The sequence below is a fragment of the Oncorhynchus gorbuscha genome, linkage group LG19, assembly GCF_021184085.1.
Source record: "Oncorhynchus gorbuscha isolate QuinsamMale2020 ecotype Even-year linkage group LG19, OgorEven_v1.0, whole genome shotgun sequence".
Taxonomy (NCBI): Eukaryota; Metazoa; Chordata; class Actinopteri; order Salmoniformes; family Salmonidae; genus Oncorhynchus; species Oncorhynchus gorbuscha.
The window spans coordinates 22,955,943-22,978,577 of NC_060191.1; the positions used below are offsets into that span (position 1 = coordinate 22,955,943).

The 22,635-nt window shown below is 42.0% G+C and overlaps 1 protein-coding gene across 4 annotated transcripts; it reads left to right on the forward strand.

Annotated features, from left to right (window-relative positions):
* Nucleotides 1-348: 348 nt before the first annotated feature.
* Nucleotides 349-20,841, forward strand: LOC124005470 (upstream stimulatory factor 2). Of its 4 annotated transcripts, none has more exons than XM_046314765.1 (11): nucleotides 359-975; nucleotides 7,892-7,929; nucleotides 8,238-8,344; nucleotides 9,351-9,470; nucleotides 9,758-9,905; nucleotides 10,224-10,311; nucleotides 13,529-13,567; nucleotides 14,648-14,706; nucleotides 17,844-17,950; nucleotides 18,403-18,531; nucleotides 19,200-20,841. In XM_046314765.1, the coding sequence occupies exons 1-11, from the start codon at nucleotides 935-937 to the stop codon at nucleotides 19,287-19,289; spliced, it is 966 nt and encodes a 321-aa protein (XP_046170721.1). In that variant the 5' UTR covers nucleotides 359-934; the 3' UTR covers nucleotides 19,290-20,841. The 4 variants fall into 4 exon arrangements, with proteins under 4 accessions (XP_046170723.1, XP_046170721.1, XP_046170724.1 ...); XM_046314766.1 differs by having other exon boundaries at nucleotides 364-975; nucleotides 17,844-17,938; XM_046314767.1 differs by lacking the exon at nucleotides 13,529-13,567 and having other exon boundaries at nucleotides 349-975.
* The last annotated feature ends 1,794 nt before the right edge of the window (nucleotides 20,842-22,635 follow it).

Genomic DNA, 22,635 nt, shown 5'->3' on the forward strand with positions numbered 1-22,635 from the left:
CTACACATATCCTCTTAATATAGCTATTTAAATGGTATATCAACCACTTTTTTAAAAATGTAGGTAGACTTTGCACACAATTTTTATTTTATTGATTCAATGTTTACAAAATGGTGCCGTTTGTTATCGTATATCACTTTTATTTGACAGGGTAGTCATGTGGTTAAAGCAAAAACCCGGATTCGATCTCAGCTCTCACCTGAGTAAACCAACGTGATCAACAGCATCACATGTCACATGAGCTTGATTTGTACTCCGAACAGTTTCGAAACCATCTTTGGTGTAAATATCAGACATGAATGTAGACAGGACAAAATTATCAGAGTTGTAATTGTAATGTAATAATAATGAAATGTTGGCACGCAATGGATATAATGGAGAAGGTTGACATTAATTTCAAACATGGGCACATCAAATCAACATTGCAGAGTAGCCTACTGTTTATAAAACACATTTCTACATACTCCTCTTCCAAGACCAAAAGTTGAACAAAAATAGACGCAGGGCGGGGAATTAAATTCGCTAACACTAATAGTCCACTCCATATTTTGTGAGATACGACGGACGCTGGTTTACTGCAGAGGTTTTGAGAGGAGGAAAAAACCGAGCGTGAGAAAACAATTACCGAAATTACTCGACGAATTACTGTGCCATAACCTTGCAACTAAACAATTCCAACAGTCCAAGTTGCTATCCCGACGACACAGACTCAATTTAGCAGTGAGAGTAGCGCGAGTGAACCCGTGAGAACGAAGGCTTCGAGAGCGACATAAACCCCAGCCAGCGGCAGCGGTCTCCATTTTAACTTCGAGTCCGATCTATGCCTCACGTGTCTTGGACTGTCTCTCTCACATGACCCGAGTGTTTGTTCCCGTGATCAGCACTTCCATCCACGCGTCCGTGTCACTGAATATCACATTTTATTCCAACCCTGATGGATATGCACCTCGAACAGAGTCTGGACACCGCGACAAGGTAATACAATGCCCGCCACTTCCTCTCCATAATGTATGGACGTCTCTAGCAAGCGAAGGCCTGGCCTCCATTTTCTAGAGAACAGCTTGATTATGTGTAGTATAAACTAGATACTATAAAGTGGTTTATTTTAGTCATCTTTTTGGGCAGCTAAGCTAGCAAATCCAATTAGAAAGTGGTTACAGTATAGACAACGATTGCAGCATTTCATGCAAACACTGTTATCTACGGTAGATAATTTACAGTATTAGGTAAGTAATCTAAATCTTGCTAATAGTAACGCTAGGCAGCTAACTAAACTAACGTTACCTAGCTAGCTATGGCTATCAGTTTCGACAAACACTGAACTAACATTAGTTAGCTTGCTAGATAACGTTAGTTAGTTCGTTAGTTAGATATACAAAGTTGTTCGCTTACAGCTATAATGTAGTTATTACATTCATTTTGGAACGTATACATCGCTCTGCAACGAACGTTATAGTGTAGAGAATCATTGTACCATCTAAACCGCAGTGAAATATATTTTTCCATAACCAAACATTGTATTTTCAGCTGTTTGAAGCAGGTGTACAAAACCGAAAGTAAGATTCAAAAACTACATTTTTAAGACCAGGACGCATAGAAATGGCACACATAGAACAGATCCGCTGCTTCATAGACTTGCTTTCAATGTGATTGTATAATGTACAATTCTATGTGAATTTGGTCAGGACATTGGTCAATTGAAATGCATTCATTAGATCCTAATCTATGGGTTTCACATGACTGGGAATACAGATACCTTAAAAGGTAGGGACGTGGATCAGAACCAGTCAGTACCTTGTCTCACACCTCTTCACTGGAACATGCCGTTGTACATGTAGATCCAGAGCATCCCAAACGTGCTCAATGGGTGACATTTAAAAGTATGCAAGCCAGGGAAGAACTGGGACATTTTCAGCTTCCAGGAAGCAAAGGGTGGCTACTTTGAAGAATCTCAAATTAGAAATCTGTTTTAACACTTTTTTTTGGTTACATGATTCCATATGTGTTATTTCATAGTTTTGATGTCTTCACTATTATTCTACAATGTAGAAAATAGTACAAATAAAGAGAAACCCTGGAATGAGTAGGTGTCCAAATGTTTGACTGGTACTAATATATTATTACACACAGTTGAAGTCAGGTTTACATACACCTTAGCCAAATACATTAAAACACAATTTTTCACAATTCCTGACATTTAATCCTAGTAAAAATCCAGTTTTAGGTCAGTTAGGATCACCACTTTATTTTAAGAATGTCAATTATCAGAATAATAGTAGAGAATGATTTATATCAGTTTTTATTTCTTTCATCACATTCCGAGTGGGTCAGAAGTTTACATACACACAATTAGTATTTGGTAACATTGCATTTAAATTAGTATTTGGAAACATTGCATTTAAATTAATTTAGGTCAAACGTTTCGGGTAGCCTTCCACAAGCTTCCCACAATACGTTGGGTGAATTTTGGCCCATTCCTCCTGACAGAGCTGGTGTAACTGAGCCAGTTTTGTAGGTCTCCTTGCTCCTTGCTCGCACACACTTTTTCACTTCTGCCCTGATTGAGGTCAGGGTTTTGTAATGGCCATTCCAATACTTTGACTTTGTTGTCCTTAAGCTATTTTGATACACATTTGGAGGTATGCTTGGGGTCATTGTCCATTTGGGAGACCCATTTGTGACCATGCATTAACTTTCTGACTGATGTCTTGAAATGCTGCTTCAATATATCCACAATTTTCTTTCCTCGTGATATCTCTTTTGTGAAGTGCACCAGTCCCTCCTGCAGCAAAGCACCCCCACAACATGATGCTGCCGCCCCGGTGCTTCACGGTTGGGATGGTGTTCTTCGGCTTGCAAGTCTCCCACTTTTTCCTCCAAACATAATGATGGCCATTATAGCCAAAGAGTTCTATTTTTGTTTCATCAGACCAGAGGACATTTCTCCAAAAAGTACGATCTTTGTCCCCATGTGCAGTTGCAAACTGTAGTCTGGCTTTTTTATGGTGGTTTTGGAGCAGTGGCTTCTTCCTTGCTGAGTGGCCTTTCAGGTTATGTCAGTGTAGGATTAGTTTTACTGTGAATATAGATAGTTTTGTACCTGTTTCCTCCATCATCTTCAAAAGGTCCTTTGCTGTTGTGCAGGGATTGATTTGCACTTTTCACACCAAAGTACGTTCATCTCTAGGAGACAAAATGCGTCTCCTTCCTGAGTGATATGACGGCTGCATAGTCCCATGGTGTTTATACTTGCGTACTATTGTCTGTACAGATGAACGAGGTACCTTCAGGCATTTGGAAATTGGTTCATTCTTGGGAGCAGTCTTGTGGAGGTCTACAATTTTTGTTCTGAGGTCTTGGCTGATTTCTTTTGATTTTCCCATGATGTCAAGCAAAGAGGCACTGAGTTTGAAGGTAGGCCTTGAAATACATTCACAGGTACACCTCTGATGGCCATGACATCATTTTCTACATATTTTCCAAGCTGTACACAGTCAACTTAGTGTTTGTAAACTTCTGACCCACTGGAATTGTGATACGGTGAATTATAAGTGAAATAATCTGTAAACACTGTTGGGAAAATTACTTTTGTCATGCCAAAACTATAGTTTGTTAACACCAAATTTGTGGAGTGGTCATGAGTCATTAAAACTTGTATGTAAACTTCCGACATACAGTTGAAGTCGGAAGTTTACATACACTTAGGTTGGAGTCATTAAAACTAGTTTTTCAACCACTCCACAAATTTATTTTTGACAACCTATAGTTTTGGCAAGTCTGTTAGAACATCTACTTTGTGCATGACACAAGTAATTTTTCCAACAATTGTTTACAAACATTCATATTATGATGCTTCTATTCCAAGAAAAACAAAACACCTCCTGGGTTTCCTGTAGGATGGAACGGAAAATATGGCGCTGTACAACATGATGGTTGGGAGTAGGCTACAGTACTGGGCTATTTAGCTAAAGAATCTTCATGTCGTGTGGGAGACCGGGGTTCAATTCCCCGACGGGGACGAAGGAATTAGGCTGTCCTTGTAAAAAATGATTTGTTCTTAACTGGCTGCCTAGTTAAATAAAGGTTACACTAAGAGCATAACATTTCTACATCCTAATTGTAGTCTAACCAATACCCATACGGAGATTCAGTCAAAATAAAAATCTCATTAATTTATCAAGACCAGTCCCCATGCTTGTCTCGGAGCAGCGCGAAATGGTGCTTAAGTAGTTGTAGGCTATTGCTTCTAACTTCAATATGCTATTTTAATAAGACACCACTTTTAACAGCACATTACTCAACGCTAGTGAGACTCATGTCACCTATAGTAGATTAAACACAATATGACCTGACTCTCCACCAATAATTCCATAGAGAATTGGAGGATATTTCTGTAATTCAGTGATGTTTTTCCCATATAGTTATGTATCCAAAACAAATGACAAAATTAACATCTGCATTTTGAAATAGTATTTTTATTTTATTAATGCAAGCATAAAGATGCCATTATTAGTTGCATTGTTTTAGTTTGAACGTGCAGACAGGCACTAAGAACAGCGGAAATGTTTCCGTAGTCAGCACCATTATTAGTGAAATGCCCCTTTGTGTTGCCCTGTGCTACCCAGTGTGGCGGGGGGGGGTCCTCCCTTCCCCATGGGCTAGGTCCGTCTTCTGTGCCCGGCTCTGCGGCCCTTCCTGTGCCCCTTGCCCTCGTGCCTTGAACTTTACACGCTTTCAGTGGATACAGCTGGAGAACTGCAAGGCAATCCCATTGCGTGCCACTCGGGAGCATGACCAATATATATTGTCTTATTAACAGAGTTAATAATAGATATGTGATTATATCCAAGGGGCTTTTATATTATTCTAAATTCATAATAATATTAGTCGCTTTGTTTAAATAACTATTTTGGAGAGTTCATTTTTCAAATGACAAGCGAGGAAATGGTCTGTTCTTGAACATGGGGTGAGACATTGTTACTAATTTGTAAATAAAGCCAGTTTGTTATTTGGAATGCTTTATTTCTGTTTTTAGAGGGTGAGAAACCAAAAACCTACAGTCATCTCATGGGTCTCCCAGTTGAGGCCGGCACAGGTATTGAACCAGCATCTGTAGCAACATATGCACTGCTATGCAGTGTCTTAGACCGTTGCGCCACTCGGGCGAAGTACAACGTGACCAGTCGGAAGTAGGCTACAGTAAGAGCAAAATAATCCTAACCTTAGTGGAACAACAGTTTTAGCAAGTAATACTGAAGTCTTGCACAATTATCAGTTTCTATTTAGGTTTATGTTGCCCATTCATTGTCAGAGACACTGCAGGACCCAAAAGCATAATCAGTGCTCTAACTCCCCCTTGCTGGTCTGGAGCAATGAACTGGTGACGCAGGGTACCGTACTAAACCACAAATCACAAAGTCCCGCAGCATAATTGCAAAACTTTTAGTGGAGCAACCACTGTATGTATGACCGCTACGGCCGGGTTTTTGCAGAATTAGGAAAAGTGACTCATCAGAAGCGTCTGTAGGCCTACCATTTCAGATAGTAGAATTCTGCTCTAGCATAGAATTATCTGTATTTTTACCCGGATAACAAACTTTGCTGATTTAATCTACTGATGTTTTTTTTAACGCAGTTTGCTATGGTAGCTAGATGTGTTTTCTTTCTACTAAATGTCTTGTTAAGCCACGGTATTTAACAAATGTTAAAGTACTTTTTTTTTTTTTTTTAGCAGAGTGTGGTCTATTATTTGATTTACAGTTCTGGTTGCCTAGTGATGGACGTTAGTCCCGCTTCATATCACCAGAGAAGATTTAGTGTCAGCATTTTAATAAGCCGTAGTGTAGCCTACCCTAAAAGACAAACAAACATGCTCTAGCCAAGGCGCTTTCAGGTTAATTGATACCGGCTACCTGTAGCCTACAGTAATTCCATATTAGGGCCTTTGAGACAAAATGAATAGGCTCGGCTCTTCTACATGCACCAGACCGAAGACTGAACACACGCTTACATCATTAGCCAAGAGAAAGCGCAGGCAGGGCAGCGCCCAAGAGAGAGGATGGGGCCGTGCCTATATGATCTCTTGGTAATCTGCATCTCGCAATGTCTTGTCTTGCATGCCTCGCAAATTCACCAAAGTAGCCTAAAGTGTGCCTCTTCCTCCCTGTTTTTATTTAAATTATACAACTTTTTTTTGTCTATCGTGTAGTTAGGCTATAACAGGGGAAATCGTGTTTTTTGATAACTGCACTGGAATTTTAATTATGTGGAGGGGAAAACAAAGAGAAAAAACCAACAGTTTTTCAGTTAGGGATGTCATTTAAATTATCCCAACTTTGTGTAAACTTTTCAACGTTCACCACTAGTATATGAGTATACACCTGCTCTTTCCATGACATAGTCTTACCAGGTAAATCCAGGTGACAGCTATGATCCCTTATTGATGTCACATGTTAAATCCACTTCAATCAGTGTAGATGAAGGGGAGGAGACAGGTTAAAGAATGATTTTTAAGCATTAATACAGTTGAGACATTGTGTACGTCTGCCATTCAGAGAATGATTGGGCAAGTCAAAAGATGTAAGTGCCTTTGAACGGGGTATGGTAGCTGCCAGGCGTACAAGTTTGTGTCAAGAACTGCAACACTGCTGGGGTTTTCATGCTAAACAGTTTCCCGTCAGAATCGAGAATGGTCCACCACCCAAAGGACATCTAGCCAACTTGACACATCTGTGGGACCCATTGGAGTCAACATGGGCCAACATCCCTGTGGAATGCTTTTGACACCTTAGCTGTTCCTAATGTTTGTTATGCTTTGTGTTTTAAAATGTATATATAAATGTATATATAATCATATTTTTTGCAGCGGTCACCACTGCTAAATGAATATAAGAAAACACTGCCCATTTGATTCTTGAAGCATTTAACATGCTAAATGTAGAATATCTCACCCATGTGGGAGGCTAGTTGAATATAAACAACTCACCCCCTTACACAGCATCAAATCTTCCCGCAACTCTGGGGAGGTTAGTGCTGTCCGATTTCACAGGGATGCTGGCGAGCATACTGTAGGCCATGGTGGTTACCTCCCAATGATTCAAGATTGCATAGACGATGGTGGAAACTGTTTTAATTTGTTTAGTCCACCAACTTCAAACAGCCACGGTGTTTTTTTATTGAAAATATATTTTACAGCGATTATTTTTTATTAATTAATTTTAAAAAAATAGATTCCCTACACAATGATTCCCTGCGCTATTCAAATTGAGCGAAGAGTGTAGAATTTTAGCAACCAGGAAATGACAGAGCGATTTCTACATCGGCCCCTTGCCCCAGTCACACATTGCTTGAGGAGGCGATGACCGTGCCTTTTAATGACGCTGATGTAAGAGGGGAAGCAGTGGTGTGAAGTACTTAAGTAAAAATACTGGCATCTCTAAATGCTCTGTTTGTTAATGATGTCTGACTATTGGAATATACCCCCTGCTATCTGTAAATATTATGATTTTTGAATTATTTTTAAAAACGGTGCCGTCTAGTTTGCTTAATATAAGACATTTCAAATGATTTATTCTTTCACGTTTATTTTTGATACTTTAAGTATATTTTAGCAATCACATTTACTTTTGAAACTAACGTATTTTTAAAACCACATTTTTTTTAGACTTTTACTCGAGTATTATTTTACTGGATTACTTTTACTTGAGTCATTTTCTATTAAGGTATCTTTACTTTTACTGTATGACAATTGAGTACTTTTCCCAACACTGTTGGCAGTTAGCCAAGTCACTAACATCTGCACTCCACTGCCATCCCCCACTCTATATTAACCTTGTCAGCTGGACCTTGCGTGCCTATATTTAGAATGTTTCCTTTGTTCATGTCTTCCTAGTCACGACAAACAAGAGGAGGAGGTCGTCCAATTAGAAGGTAAGAATTTATGGTGGGATGTATGCGTTTCGGATGCATGTGTGCCATTGTGTGTAACTTCGCCATTCTGACTCTTTCATACATTTCAAAGTACTGACATTTCTGGCATCCTCTTGAAAAACCTGCTGCTTTAAAAACCGACCAAAGAAAAGACCGAAAACACGTGCTTAAGTGTCAAATGTTTGTAGGCCTAGCTTTTTTTGCAATAATACTCCTTGCCTCACTCATTTCTCATCAAAGGATATCTGAGTGTTCATTTTCTCTTCCATTCTTCTATCGATCCTCTCATTCCACTGTCCCTCTCTCAGGAGACGGGGAAGGGGAGCAGACTGCTGTTACCATAGCCAGCATTCAGCAGGCCCAGGCATTTGCGGACCACAACATTCAGTACCAGTTCCGCTCTGAGGGTGGTCAGGTGGGTGTCCCCTGAACAGTTTTTTTTTGTTTGTTTTAAGAAACCTTTAACTAGCTGAATTCACATAGGTCTGTTTTTACGGTATGAGGTCAGTTTACTGCATCACTCACACTAGAGCAGGGATGGGCAACTCTGGTCCCCAGGAGCCAGAATGGTGTCATACTTTCCCCCCATCACTAGCAAACACAGGTAATTTTAAACTAATTGCATTCTGAACCGACAATCATGATTAGTTGATTATTGGAGTCCGGTGTGTTAACTGGGGCTGGACACCCAATCAGGCCCTCGTGGACTGGTGCTGCCCATCCCTCCACTAGAGAATCAACCGCATCACACAATGGAAAACCCTGAATAACCCTGTAATTCAACACTAACCTCTCCGTTGAATTGAGAGCCTTTTGTTCGTTCGCTTTGAACCCAGACGGCAGAACCGGCCAGGACACTGATATAGGCCTACAGGTTTGGTTGTCAGATTGGTTTGTTAATTGTTTATGTTTACGTCTGCTCTTTTGTGGGCTGTCAGTGAACGTTATATCTTCACATAAACCCTTTTTATTTTTTGGGGGGTGAAGGATGAGGCTAGATAGAGCTGGTCCTTTCGCTGCTCATTTGGAGTAAACACAGTTAGTGTGAGTGATCATGTGACTCCAATCCCCTTCCTGGATTGGCATGTGGCTGGTGTCACATGTTAGTCAGGAGGTGAGTCACACGATGAAGGGGTACAAATGCAGATTATTTTGAAGCTGTTTTTATATTGAATTAGGCACGTTCTGCCATATAAGCATACGTTGGGTGTGTAGATCAATTGTAGGCCTAGCAGTATCATTCAATGTGCAAGGGTTTAAATACTATAACCTGGGGTGTGAACCTCAATATGACGTAAACAACCTGCAAGTACTGAAAACACAGTGACATTAAAATGACAAGTGGTCAGGCTAGAAGGCATCCCATGCTCTTTGTTGTAGAATTAATGACTCTGGTTTCTCTGTCTCCCTCTCTTCCCCAGGTGACTTACCGTGTTGTCCAGGTAACTGACCAGCAGCTGGAGGGGAGAGATGACGGGGGAGGGCCGGTTAGCGTGGTCTCCACGGCCGCCTTCCCTGGCGCTCCTCAAGCAGTGGCCCAGGTAGGTACCAGAACACCAGGAATCGAGGCCACTACTGTCACCCTTTACAATAACACAGTTCCTAATGGTTAGGGAGCCTGACATATTTCAGTAGTATCAAACTATTGATCGTTATACAAGTTATCTGTATATTGTTGTTGTGCAGGAATCGGGACACTTACATTTTTTTATTTATTTATATATATATATATATCACTTGTTGTAATGAATTGTTATCAAGTAATATCCATGTCGTAAATTAGTTGTCAGTAGGGCCTGCTAACCCTTCCCACCTTGTCCCCTGTCAGGCTGTGATCCAGAACCCTTTCAGTAATGGGGGTAGCCCCGTGGGAGATACGCTGGGAGGGGAGACGCGCTTCGCCTACTTCCCAGCTACGGCTGTGAGCGACGGCACTGTGTCTGTGCAGACCACCTCCGACCCCACACAGGCTGGGGGTGAGTCAGCACTACCTCTACTTCTAACGCTAGGCTAGCAATCTTCTGAGGGCAAAATACTGTCCCTCGTTTTTGGTTCAAGTCCAGACATAAAGAAGAATGACCACTTATCCAATTGACATTTGAGTACCCTGACACAGTGCTGACTGAGCGAGATTAACTGTTCATCCCCTCAGCCACAAGGTTTGTCTCAGTGCTAGAGTCCAGTGTCACTCAGCAAATTCTCCTCAAGACTTTGTCACTGAAGTCTCCAACCTGCCCCATGTCTGTCTCTCTCTCTCTCTCTCTCTCGTTCCCATGTCATCTCTTCTCCCACAGGTCAGTTCTACGTGATGATGACCCCTCCTGACGTCTTGCAGACAGGCACACAGCGAACCATAGCACCGCGCACACACCCCTACCCTGAGTGAGTATCTACCACACCGCTTCTTCCTCTCCTCCTATGTCCCTCATATTAGAGGGACTCTGACAGGAGAGCCCATGCACACAGTAGTCTGAGCCACTCCAGATGTTAAGCAGTCAAAAACCTACCTATGCCGTCCTCGAGTTCATCTACCACAAGCATGTCAGACATGTTTTCCAAGTAGGAACTAGCCTATACGCTTAGGTGTTATGCGGTAATTTCAACCTTTCATCAGTAATGACCTGTTAAGTCATTTGACAGGATTTTTCTAGAACATCTAAGAGTTGGTTTGCTTGAGTCTGAGATGTATCAGTTAAGACTGAAAAACTAAGTCACTGATTGAATATTGAAAGAGTAGTATATTGACTATTCTCTCCAAAAACTGAAAGTATAGTCGCACTGCACCCCCCCCTATGGCCAGGTCGCAATTGTAAATGAGAACTTGTTCTCAACTTGCCTACCTGGTGAAATAAAAATTAACTTTCACATAGATTTGGGTTGAGCAAGAGCTGGACCTGGGTCAGACAGCACTGCGTGTGTGTGTGTGTGTCGTTTCCTTGAACACTTTTCTGTTCTTGTGGGCTGGATGATGTCATCACACAGTCGTTGTGTCCCTGTCCTTGTTGCCCTGGTTTCCCACTTCCTTGTCTACTTCCTAATTTTGTTTATCTCTTTCACAATCATCAATATCATTATCATGTGATGAAGCTATTTTCCTCAAACCACTCTGAATGAGTAACACTGAATCAAAAACCAAACTGTTAACTCTGGTTAATCCATGCTGAAAATCTAAATAATCTCTCATGCCAAATGGATGATTAATGATATTTGTGTCAGTGAATTAATTTGACATTAGTGTTCTGGTTAATTTAGGAAATGTAATTTCAATGTGCTTATTTTTCTATGAAGACATACTGCATGCCCAGAGCCAAGTGCTGTGAGTAAATTGTAAACATGCCCATAAACTAACATATTATCTAGAAGGGGGATTGCCAGGCAAGTGTTTGAATATAAAATAAGGAGTTGTGTGTTTTTTTGTTATGAGATTGTTTCAAGGGTTCTGCACATAAGGGAAATGGATTGGAAGAATGGTTCCAAAGTGTTTTTTTTTTGATGACATAATGCCATGCTTGTTTTGCCGTCCAGAATGAACACATGATCCTCTCAAATCTAATTTGTGTTGGACTGAGTGGATATCCCTTGCCTTGCCATTTCCCTGCCTGTATGTGATGAACTCTTATTCTCAGGCCTGAAGAGCAACATGGAGCTTCTTATATTCTGGGGGGGGGGAATACATGTTACAATATACACTACTCAAAAAAATAAAGGGAACACTAAAATAACATCCTAGATCTGAATGAATGAAATATTCTTATTAAATAAGTTGGCTCATCCAACTTTGATGTAATTTCCTTAAAACAAGTCAAAATGAGGCTCAGTAGTGTGTGTGTGGCCTCCACGTGCCTGTATGACCTCCCTACAACGCCTGGGCAGATGGCCTGAGGGATCTCCTCCCAGACCTGGACTAAAGCATCCGCCAACTCCTAGACAGTCTGTGATGCAACGTGGCGTTGGTGGATGGAGCGAGACATGATGTCCCAGATGTGCTCAATTGGATTCACGTGTGGGGAACGGGCGGGCCAGTCCATAGCATCAATGCCTTCCTCTTGCAGGAACTGCTGACACACTCCAGCCACATGAGGTCTAGCATTGTCTTGCATTAGGAGGAACCCAGGGCCAACCGCACCAGCATATGGTCTCACAAGCGGTCTGAGGATCTCATCTCTGTACCTAATGGCAGTCAGGCTACCTCTGGCAAGCACATGGAGGGCTGTGCGGCCCCCCAAAGAAATGCCACCCCACACCATGACTGACCCACCGCCAAACCGGTCATGCTGGAGGATGTTGCAGGCAGCAGAATGTTCTCCACGGCGTCTCCAGACTCTTGTCACGTCTGTCACATGTGCTCAGTGTGAACCTGCTTTAATCTGTGAAGAGCACAGGGCGCCAGTGGCGAATTTGCCAATCTTGGTGTTCTCTGGCAAATGCCAAACGTCCTGCATGGTGTTGGGCTGTAAGCACAATCCCCACCTGTGGATGTCGGGCCCTCATACCACCCTCACATAGTCTGTTTCTGACAGTTTGAGCAGACACCTGCACATTTGTGGTCTGCTGGAGGTCATTTTGCAGGGCTCTGGCAGTGCTCCTCCTGCTCCTCCTTGCACAAAGGCGGGGGTAGCGGTCCTGCTGCTGGGTTGTTGCCCTCCTACGGCCTCCTCCACATCTCCTGATGTACTGGCCTGTCTCCTGGTAGCGCCTCCATGCTCTGGACACTACGCTGACAGACACCGCAAACCTTCTTGCCACAGCTCGCATTGATGTGCCATCCTGGATGAGCTGCACTACCTGAGCCACTTGTGTGGGTTGTAGACTCAGTCTCATGCTACCACTAGAGTGAAAGCACCGCCAGCATTCAAAAGTGACCAAAACATCAGCCAGGAAGCATAGGAACTGAGAAGTGGTCTGTGGTCACCACCTGCAGAACCACTCCTTTATTGGGGGTGTCTTGCTAATTGCCTATAATTTTCACCTGTTGTCTATTCCATTTGCACAACAGCATGTGACATGTATTGTCAATCAGTGTTGCTTCCTAAGTGGGTAGTTTGATTTCACAGAAGTGTGATTGACTTGGAGTTACATGGTTGTTTAAGTGTTCCTTTTTATTTTTTTGAGCAGTGTAGCTTTAGGTAAAGGGGATGGTCATCAATTTGCACGCAGTAAGGTGTTGGGGTATGGGTTTGCTATTAAGACTGATCTTGACTCTTCCCAAGTTCTTTAAGCTTCTTGGGGCTTTTGTGTGGGACGTTCGTACAAGACCAGTCCAGTTGTTGTATGTCTCGTTCTAGTTTCGGGCTGCAGTGATTCCCCAGTTCTCTTTGGCTACCAGTAAAGCTTTTATCTACTTCACTGTTAAATATACAGTCTTAAAGGGCTGGATACCACTGCAGTGTGTGCTGTTGTCTAGGGAGGACTTGTTTTTCCTTTGTTTTGCCATTCTATTCCCCCTTTCCATATGTTTTTCTTGTGTGTGATAATTTGTGTAATTTGTCATTTATTCTTTCATCAACAACGCATAAACTAATCCATGACTGAACATATTTGATCTGTGCAAATAAATGAAATTAAATGAAAACTTCCACCGCTTACCTGCCGTTCGCAGAGACGAAACCGAGATGCTGCAACATGACGGTTTAAACTGGTGAGGACAACTTCCACATCCCCTCCCACTGCAACCAATAAACCAATCAAATTAGGCCTAGATCATATACCACAAAGAAGAAAGAACAATCACACCAGCTCCCTATTCCCCCTTCATTCCCTTTAATACAATTCCCTGGTGATTATGTTAGACCCTTGATGTGATTGAGCTACATTTGGCATTGGAAAGTGTGTGTGTGTGTACTCTTTGATGGTAGTCCTGATGCAGTATTGCAACGAGTTGTGTTTCTGTTCAGTTCTGTAAGACCTTGAATAGCTAGGTTAAAGTAAAAACAGCCCCCTTTGTTTTAGCTTGCTTTTAATTGCTTTTACTCATTAGATGCGAAAAAGGTAAGGGCACTCTGTGAACACCAGCCATTTTGGTTTAATTTATGACACAATTCATTAGACGGATTAAAGCTTTGTCAAAGTAAGTGCTGTCGAATTGTATTAGTATACTGTCACGGCCCTGCGCATCTTGTCCCCAGTGCCTTCATGAGCTCATCTGGCTGTCACGTATTGGGAACTTAATTAAAGAATACCACGGGGAAGACACATATAGGAAAAACAGTTGTCATTAGCCATACTCTGGACACCAATGCGACAACATCGCAATTTAGGATTATAATGAAGCCCGCGCCTTAGACTGTCTCCGGGGTATAGCAGGGAAGGACACAGACACCTCCCAAGAAATCTGCCTGTCCAGATGGTCGTCAGACAGTCGGTAATACAGTAATTCCAGTCACTGCGTCTCGCTGTCAGCACCAAGGTGGTGTTATTACCTCATATGCTGCCCCATACGGCTGCTTCAGATCAGCACGGCGGTGCAGGGTGGCCCCCCTGCAGAGTACGGCTCTGGTGCCTGAGTGGTGTGTAATTGTAAAAGGGTCAGGTGCTTTGAGATAGTGGTTCTGGTGGGGGATTCCTGCACTGGATTAGTTGCGTGGAGCGCTGTAGTCTGAAGATTTTTTCCTTTGGTCTGAAGAGTTAGAAACATTTAACTAGCTGTTTGTATGGAGGTGGACAGAGGACTCCCAGGTTTTGAAAACGGGTGAAATGTTCTATTTATTTTTGTCTGTAGGAAAATGGATGGTCCACGGACACCCAGAGATGAAAGGAGGAGAGCTCAACACAATGAAGGTGAGCAAAGGGAAGGGCCTACATCACCCACAATCCTCCCCGGTTCAATGTTCTCTCCGAGCCAATATACACTACTGTTCAAAAGTTTGGGGTCACTTAGAAATGTCCTTGTTTTCCATGAAACATACATTAAATTAGTTGCAAAATGAATAGGAAATATAGTCAAGACATTGACAAGGTTATAAATAATGATTTTTAATTGAAATAATAATTGTATCTTTCAAACTTTCGTTAAATAATCCTCCATTTGCAGCAATTACAGCCTTGCAGACCTTTGGCATTCTAGTTGTTAATTTGCTGAGGTAATCTGAAGACATTTCACCCCATGCTTCCTGAAGCACCTCCCACGAGTTGGATTGGCTTGATGGGCACTTCTTACGTACCGTACCATAAGGTCAAGCTGCTTCCACAACAGCTCAATAGGGTTGAGATCCGGTGACTGTGCTGGCCATTATAGACAGATTACCAGCTGACTGCTTCTTCCCTAAATAGTTATTGCATAGTTTGTAGCTGTGCTTTGGGTCATTGTCCTGTTGTAGGAGGAAATTGGCTCCAATTAAGCATTGTCCACAGGACATTGCAAAATGGAGTGATAGCCTAACTTCTTCAAGATCCCTTTAACCTGTACAAATCTCCCACTTTACCACCACCAAAGCACCCCCAGACCATCATATTGCCTCCATGCTTGACAGATGGTGTCAAGCACTCCTCCAGCATCGTTTCATTTTTGTCTGGGTCTCACAAATGTTCTTTGTCATCCGAACACCTCAAACTTAGATTAGTCTGTCCATAACACTTTTTACCCCCAATCTTCCTCTGTCTAGTGTCTGTTCTTTTGCCCATCTTAAAAATAAAAGATTATTGGCCAGTCTGAGATATGACTTTTTCTTTGCAACTCTGCCTAGACGGCCAGCATCCCAAAGTCTCCTCTTCACTGTTGACATTGAGACTGGTGTTTTGCGGGTACTGTTTAATGAAGCTGCCAGTTGAGGACTTGTGAGGCGTCTATTTCTCAAACTAGACATTCTAATGTACTGTCCTCTTGCTCAGTTGTGCATTTTGCGCTGTTCTGTGAAGGGAGTAGTACACAGCGCTGTATGAGATCTTCAGTTTCTGGGCAATTTCTGATATGGAATTGCCTTAATTTCTCAGAACAAGAATATACTGATGAGTTTCAGAAGAAAGTACTTTGATTCTGTCCATTTTGAGCCTGTAATCGAACCCACAAATGCTGATGCTCCAGATACTCAACTAGTCTGAAGAAAGCCAGTTTTATTGCTTCTTTAATGAGGGTGAACATTTTCAGCTGTGCTAACATAATTGCAAAAAGTGTTTTCTAATGATCAATTAGCCTTTTTAAAATGATAAACTTGGATTAGCTAACAACGTGCCATTGGAACACAGGAGTGATGGTTGCTGATAATGGGCCTCTGTACGCATATGTAGATATTCCTTTAAAAATCAGCCGTTTCCAGCTACAATAGTCATTTACAACATTAACCATGTCTACACTCTATTTCTGATCAATTTGATGTTATTTTAATGGACAAAAAATGTACTTTTCTTTCAAACAAGGACATTTCTAGGTGACCCCAAACATTTGAATGGTAGTGTATCTTAACCATGCAACTCTGTGCTTTACTTCTCCATTCCAAGATACACTACATGGCAAAAGTATATGGACTCATTCTAAAATCATGGGAATTGATATGGAGTTGGTCCCCCTCTTTGCTGCTATAACAGCATCCACTCTTCTGGGAAGGCTTTCCACTAGGTGTTGGAACATTGCTGCGGGGACTTATTTCCATTCAGCCACGAGCATTAGTGATGTTGGGCGACTAGGCCTGGCTCACAGTCGGCATTCCAATGAATCCCAGAGGTATTAGGTGGGGTTGAGGTCAGGGCTCTGTGCAGGCTAGTCAAGTTCTTCCACACTGATCTTGACAAACCACTTCTGCATGGACTTTGCATTGTGCACAGGGGCATCGTCATGCTAAAACAGGAAAGGGCCTGTTTGTTGCCACAAAGTCAGAATGTCATTGTATGCTTTAGCGTTAATATTTCCATTCACTGGAACTAAGGGGTCTAGCCCGAACCATTAAAAACAGACCCAGACCATTATACCTCATCCACCAAACTTTACAGTCGGCACTATGCATTCGGGCAGGTAGCATTCTCCTGGCATCTGCCAAACCCAGATTAATCCGTCGAATTGCCAGATGGTGAAGTGTGAATCATCACTCCAGAGAATGAGTTTCCACTGCTCCAGAGTCCAATGGCTGTGAGCTTTACACCACTCCAGCCGATGCTTGGCATTGCTCATGGTGATCTTAGGCTTGTGTGCGGCTCCTCGGCCGTGGAAACCCATTTCATGAAACTCCCGACAAACCGTTATTGTGCTGACTTTGCTTCTAGAGGCAGTTTGGAACTCTGTAGTGAGTGTTGCAATGGATGACATACGATTTTTACACGCTATGCGCTTCAGCACTCGGCATTCCCGTTCTGTGGCTGAGCCGTTGTTACTCTTAGACGTTTCCTATTCACAATAACAGCACTTACAGTTAACTGGGGCAGCTCTAGCAGGGCAGAAATTTGACGAACTGACTAGTTGTAAAGGTGGCATCCTGTAACGGTGCCATGTTGAAAGTCACTGAGCTCTTCAGTAAGGGCCATTCTACTGCCCCAATGCTTGTCCGTGGAGATTGCATGGCTTTGTGCCTGATTTTATACACCTGTCTGCAACTGTGTGGTTGAACTAGTTGAATCTACTCATTTGAATTGGAATCCACATACTTTTGGCCATGTAGTGTATGCAATATCACGTTGAATTTCTTTTTAAATTAGCTGCACCTTGTGATTTATTTTCATTTTTGAAACCAAAGCCACATTAAGTGAACAATGTATTTTTTAAATTCTAATTCTATCCCAGAGGCACTTTTAGGGACTTTCATTTTGTATATCAACCAACCACTAGAGGCTGCTGTTGAACTGTCAGATGTTCCCACAATGTCACATTTTCTAGCGAAGTGACTATTCAAGGCATACAGAGAGAAATATCCACATAGACCCTAACCACTCTCTGCATGTATCCATATTGTTCACCTCTATCTCTGAACCTGTTCTCTGTGTCTCAACAGTTGAGAGGCGGCGGAGAGACAAGATCAACAATTGGATCGTCACGCTCTCCAAAATCATCCCCGACTGCAACATAGACAGCACTAAGACGGGGGCTGTAAGTCACTCTGTAAGGCACTCTCAGCAGCTTTGTTGTGTGTGTGTGTGTGTGTGTGTGTGTGTGTGTGTGTGTGTGTGTGTGTGTGTGTGTGTGTGTGTGTGTGTGTGTGTGTGTGTGTGTGTGTGTGTGTGTGTACACATTTTAATATACTTGTGAGTACCAGAAGTCCTCACAAGAATGGTAAACCAACTTAAATTCAGAGAAGTGGGGACATATATTGCCGATCCTCCCTTGTATGAAGGCTATATTAAGCTTAGGGAAAATAAGATTTTTAATTGGAATCAATTGTGTGGGTGCGGGGGGGGTGTTTGCATTCATTTAGGTAGGGGTGTGTGTGTGTGTGTACGCATGAGTATTGGTATTTTATTAGGATCCACAATAGCTGTTGTGAAAGCATCGGCTACTCTTCCTGTCATCCACACGGCAAGATGTCTTAATGAACTCCTTTCTCCTTCCCTCAGAGTAAAGGGGGCATCCTGTCTAAGGCGTGTGACTACATCCGAGAGCTCCGTCAGAATAACCAGAGGCTCCTGGATGGTGTCAAAGAGGTGGAGAGAGTACAGGTGGACAACGAGCTCTGCAGACAGCAGGTAAAACAGCCTAGAAAGAATGCTATCACAAAGAATCAGAGGCCTAGCCTGGACCCGGATCGGTTTGTGCCGTTTTGCCAACTTCTATGGTCATTGTCAGGCACAACATTGTAGTTGGCAAGACCGCACAAACTGTTTTGGGACCAGGCTATCACATAGCATCAGATGCCTGCGAACAGATACGGTTAATGTTCAAACAAATGTAGGCGTTTGACGTTCATTTTAACGTTCATTTTACATCTTGACAACCGAGGTGCCATTTTTACTTCAAAATGAAGTTATAGAATTGTATGGAGAGTGTTTTGCCTTTCATTTCTTATTGAATCCCAAAGCAATATTCTTCATGTCCTCATTGTAATGTTCAGAAGTGAACAGTCTCCAGTCCTGTTGGGGATAGAGAGGCAGTGATTGTGTGATAGTCCAGACGAGAAGCTGGGATGATAGTACAGTACCTTGAGATTTAAAACAGATTGATGTTATGTCCAGGGTTGTCCAAAACTTTTGTTGAAAAGTGTATAAAACAGACGTTTCTGTGTATTTCTTCAATCATTGAAAGAACAAGTGAGGCCTAGAAGTTGACGTATTTTGTTAAGTTGCTGCTAATTCATTGATTACATTGAGGACACCCGTTGTTTTTCGTTGGCGGACATTGTTGTTGTTTGTCTCAGATTGAGGAGCTGAAGAACGAGAATGCCCTTCTTCGAGCGCAACTCCAGCAGCACGGCATCGAGAGCGTGGGCGAGACGCCGCCACAATGAACGAGGGAGACTGGGAGAGCAGGACAGGTAGAAGGAAGAGGAGAACGAGGCAGACTGGAGACGACACGTAGGAACAAAACAAAATGAATGAGCTACTGACAAATCACTGTTTTTCAGTCGCAGACAGTTAGTCTTCCATGTCTTTAAGGCTGCATCCGAGACTCTTGGCAGGCTCCTGCTGCTTTGTTGGCTGCACTTGACTGATCCAGGATCAGTCGAAATGACAAAAGAAGCTACCAAGTAGACAATAGACATGTCTCAGAGAGAGAACCGGTCGCAACCAGCAGAGAAACCCTCTACTAAGCCCAGAGAAACCCTCTACTAGCCCAGAGAAACCCTCTACTAGCCCAGAGAAACCCTCTACTAGCCCAGAGAAACCCTCTACTAGCCCAGAGAAACCCTCTACTAGCCCAGAGAAACCCTCTACTAGCCCAGAGAAACCCTCTACTAAGCCCAGAGAAACCCTCTACTAGCCCAGAGAAACCCTCTACTAGCCCAGAGAAACCCTCTACTAGCCCAGAGAAACCCTCTACTAGCCCAGAGAAACCCTCTACTAGCCCAGAGAAACCCTCTACTAGCCCAGAGAAACCCTCTACTAGTCCAGAGAAACCCTCTACTAGTCCAGAGAAACCCTCTACTAGCCCAGAGAAACCCTCTACTAGCCCAGAGAAACCCTCTGCACAACTGCTCCCTCCATTGACATTGGATATTTTGTTTTTGAGTTGTTTTCCCATTCTCTTAAGTCATTTTTATTTTAGTCTGTATTTGTGGTTGAGTTTCATATTACCATTTTTGTTACGTTAGTGGTTTTAAATTATTAGTTTGTGTATTGTTAAAAATCTGCCCAGAAAGACTCATTTAGGAGATCCGATGTATCCTAGGGGAATAGATGATGTATGAGTGAGAGTGTGGTAGGTTACCAGTCAGTAGAACAGAAACACGATACAAATAAACCGCTGCATTGCAGAACTATGTGAAAGAATGGCTTGATAGTTGGCAATATTATTAGGTGTTTTCAAAGGTGACACCGATATACAGTGAGTATTGGGACATGACACATTTAGTTGTTTTGGCTCTGTACTCCAGCACTTTGAGATGATACAATGACTGAGGTTTAAGTGCAGACTGTCAGCTTTAGTTTTGGTATATTTGAATCCATATCGGGTGAACCGTTTTAGAAATTACAGTACTTCTTGTACATTTCTCCTCCACCCCCCCCCATTTTAAGAGACCAAATGATGTATTCATGTGCATTAAAGTAGTCAAAAGTTGAGTATTTGGTCCCATATTCCTAGCACGCAATGATTACAGAAAGCTTGTGACTCTACAAACTTGTTGGATGCATTTTCTGTTTGATTTCTATTGGCCACAAAATAATCTAAACAATCTGAAACCATGGTAAATAATACATTGTCATTTTGGAGCCACTTTTATTGTAAATGAGTTTCTAAACACTTCTACATAAATATGGATGCTACCATGATTACGAATAGTCCTGAATGAATCGTGAATAATGATGAGTGAAAGTTCGACGCACATATATCATACCTCCAAGACATGCTAACCTCTCACCATTACAATAATGGGATGATCGCATTGTTGGGGGGGGGGTTTATTAAGGTGTTTATGCCTCTAACTTTCTCACTCATCATTATTCACGATTCATTCAGGTCTATCTGTAATCATCAAACACAAACAAACAGCAAATGCAGCCAACTAGTGTGAATAGTCACAAGCTTGATGTAATCATTGTGTGCTAGGAATATGGGCCCAAGTACTAAACATTTTGAGTACTTTAATACACATGCATGAATTCGTCACAGGGGGGGACTTACTATGTACAAAATGTGCTTTCTAAACGGCACCCGATATGTATGAAAATACCCTCAAATTAAAGCTGACAGTCTATACTTTAACCTCAGTCATTTTCTCATTACAAATCCAAAGTCCTGGAGTACAGAGCCGAAACAACAAGAAATGTGTTAATGTCCCAATACTTTGAGCTCACTATCTCAAGGATGCAATGTTGGTGTACCTGGAGGAATAGCTGTGCTTTGCCCAATATCACAGTTTACAGTGCTTGCATTAACAGACCTGTTTTTAAAATAGCATCCATGCAACATTATATAAATGTTTCATGTTGAAGTAAAGCCAATGGCCACTGGCGGAAGTGGGAAATTTAAATGGTAATCAATAATTCATTTCTGTACTCTGGCCCTTTTCTACAATTATGCAATTTAATACACAATCTTTAAGGCTGGTTTGAGACTGTGGCCGGGTTAGATTTGATAGACCACTGATATGGCCTCTGAAAGGCTGAGCTCTTAAAATGTCACCTGACATATGAAGTGAGTGCAAATGTAAATGATTCTGGGTGGAACATCACAGGTTGTATCCAAAATGGCACCCTATTATGTCGTGCACTACTTTTGACCAACAGTAGTGATTTAGGTAGGGGATGGGGTGCCATTTCAGACACTACTGAGTTTTTAATTTCAACATTGTGTCACGTTAAACTCACTCTTGAGAAAGTGCATTGAGTTCACTGCAAAGCTAAATTTAGCAGCTACAGAAGTCTGGATGTTTTTTGCGAATGTGCGTATGATGTTTCTGTTTCTTTGTGTGTAAGAATAACCACAAGTATCATGTCTAGTCTTTTGGCTTTTATTTTTGTAACCAACACATCAAATGGAGCTTAATGCACCCAAGGAAAAAGACTCTCTGGAGAGAATAAATGAACCAACTCACTGCTCAAGATAGAAACCAAGAACAGAGAATCTTCCCGTCCTTGCACTTCGTATCTGCTCTGAATTTCCTCTCCTTGCAAATGGTAATGGTTGCTAATAAAGACTTGGGAAAACGTTTAATCTCAGACACTCTTTCACTCATCTAGGACAATAACCAAGTTGAAATGCATTCGAAGTGCAAACAGGCAAATTGATGATGATGATGACAATACCAATGTTATTGGTGACTGGATTTGCGTCATGTATTTTCTTCTGAAATTGGGGAATGGAAATAGGTACATTTGTGTTTTAGTCCCTAATCAGGGAGTTTTAGAAATGTACAGTCTGCCTCCGGAATCAGCAAAACAGCACTAATACTCAACCCTGCGAAAAGTCATGTGTACTCAATGATTCCACCTCGACAAGCTCTCCTACTCTATGGCCTTGTGCTTTAAGTGCAAAATAAAATTGTTACCCTGTTTTGCTCAAAACTGTCTCTCAGAACTGTTGCTCTTCAGCTGAATATAGCCGAAGTAGATTGATAATGTTTATTTTGCAGTCAAATTCTTCACGTATAGTGGGAAGTGAGCACTGTCAATTATGGTGAAAATAACTAAGGT

What these genes read in the sequence shown, in the direction of transcription:
- LOC124005470 (XM_046314765.1), top strand. Translation starts at nt 935, where the DNA reads ATGGATATGCACCTCGAACAGAGTCTGGACACCGCGACAAG. An exon ending in TCCGCTCTGAGGGTGGTCAG is followed by an intron (nt 8,345 to 9,350) that starts GTGGGTGTCCCC and finishes TCTCTTCCCCAG; the next exon opens with GTGACTTACCGTGTTGTCCA. An exon ending in CGCACACACCCCTACCCTGA is followed by an intron (nt 10,312 to 13,528) that starts GTGAGTATCTAC and finishes TGCCGTTCGCAG; the next exon opens with AGACGAAACCGAGATGCTGC.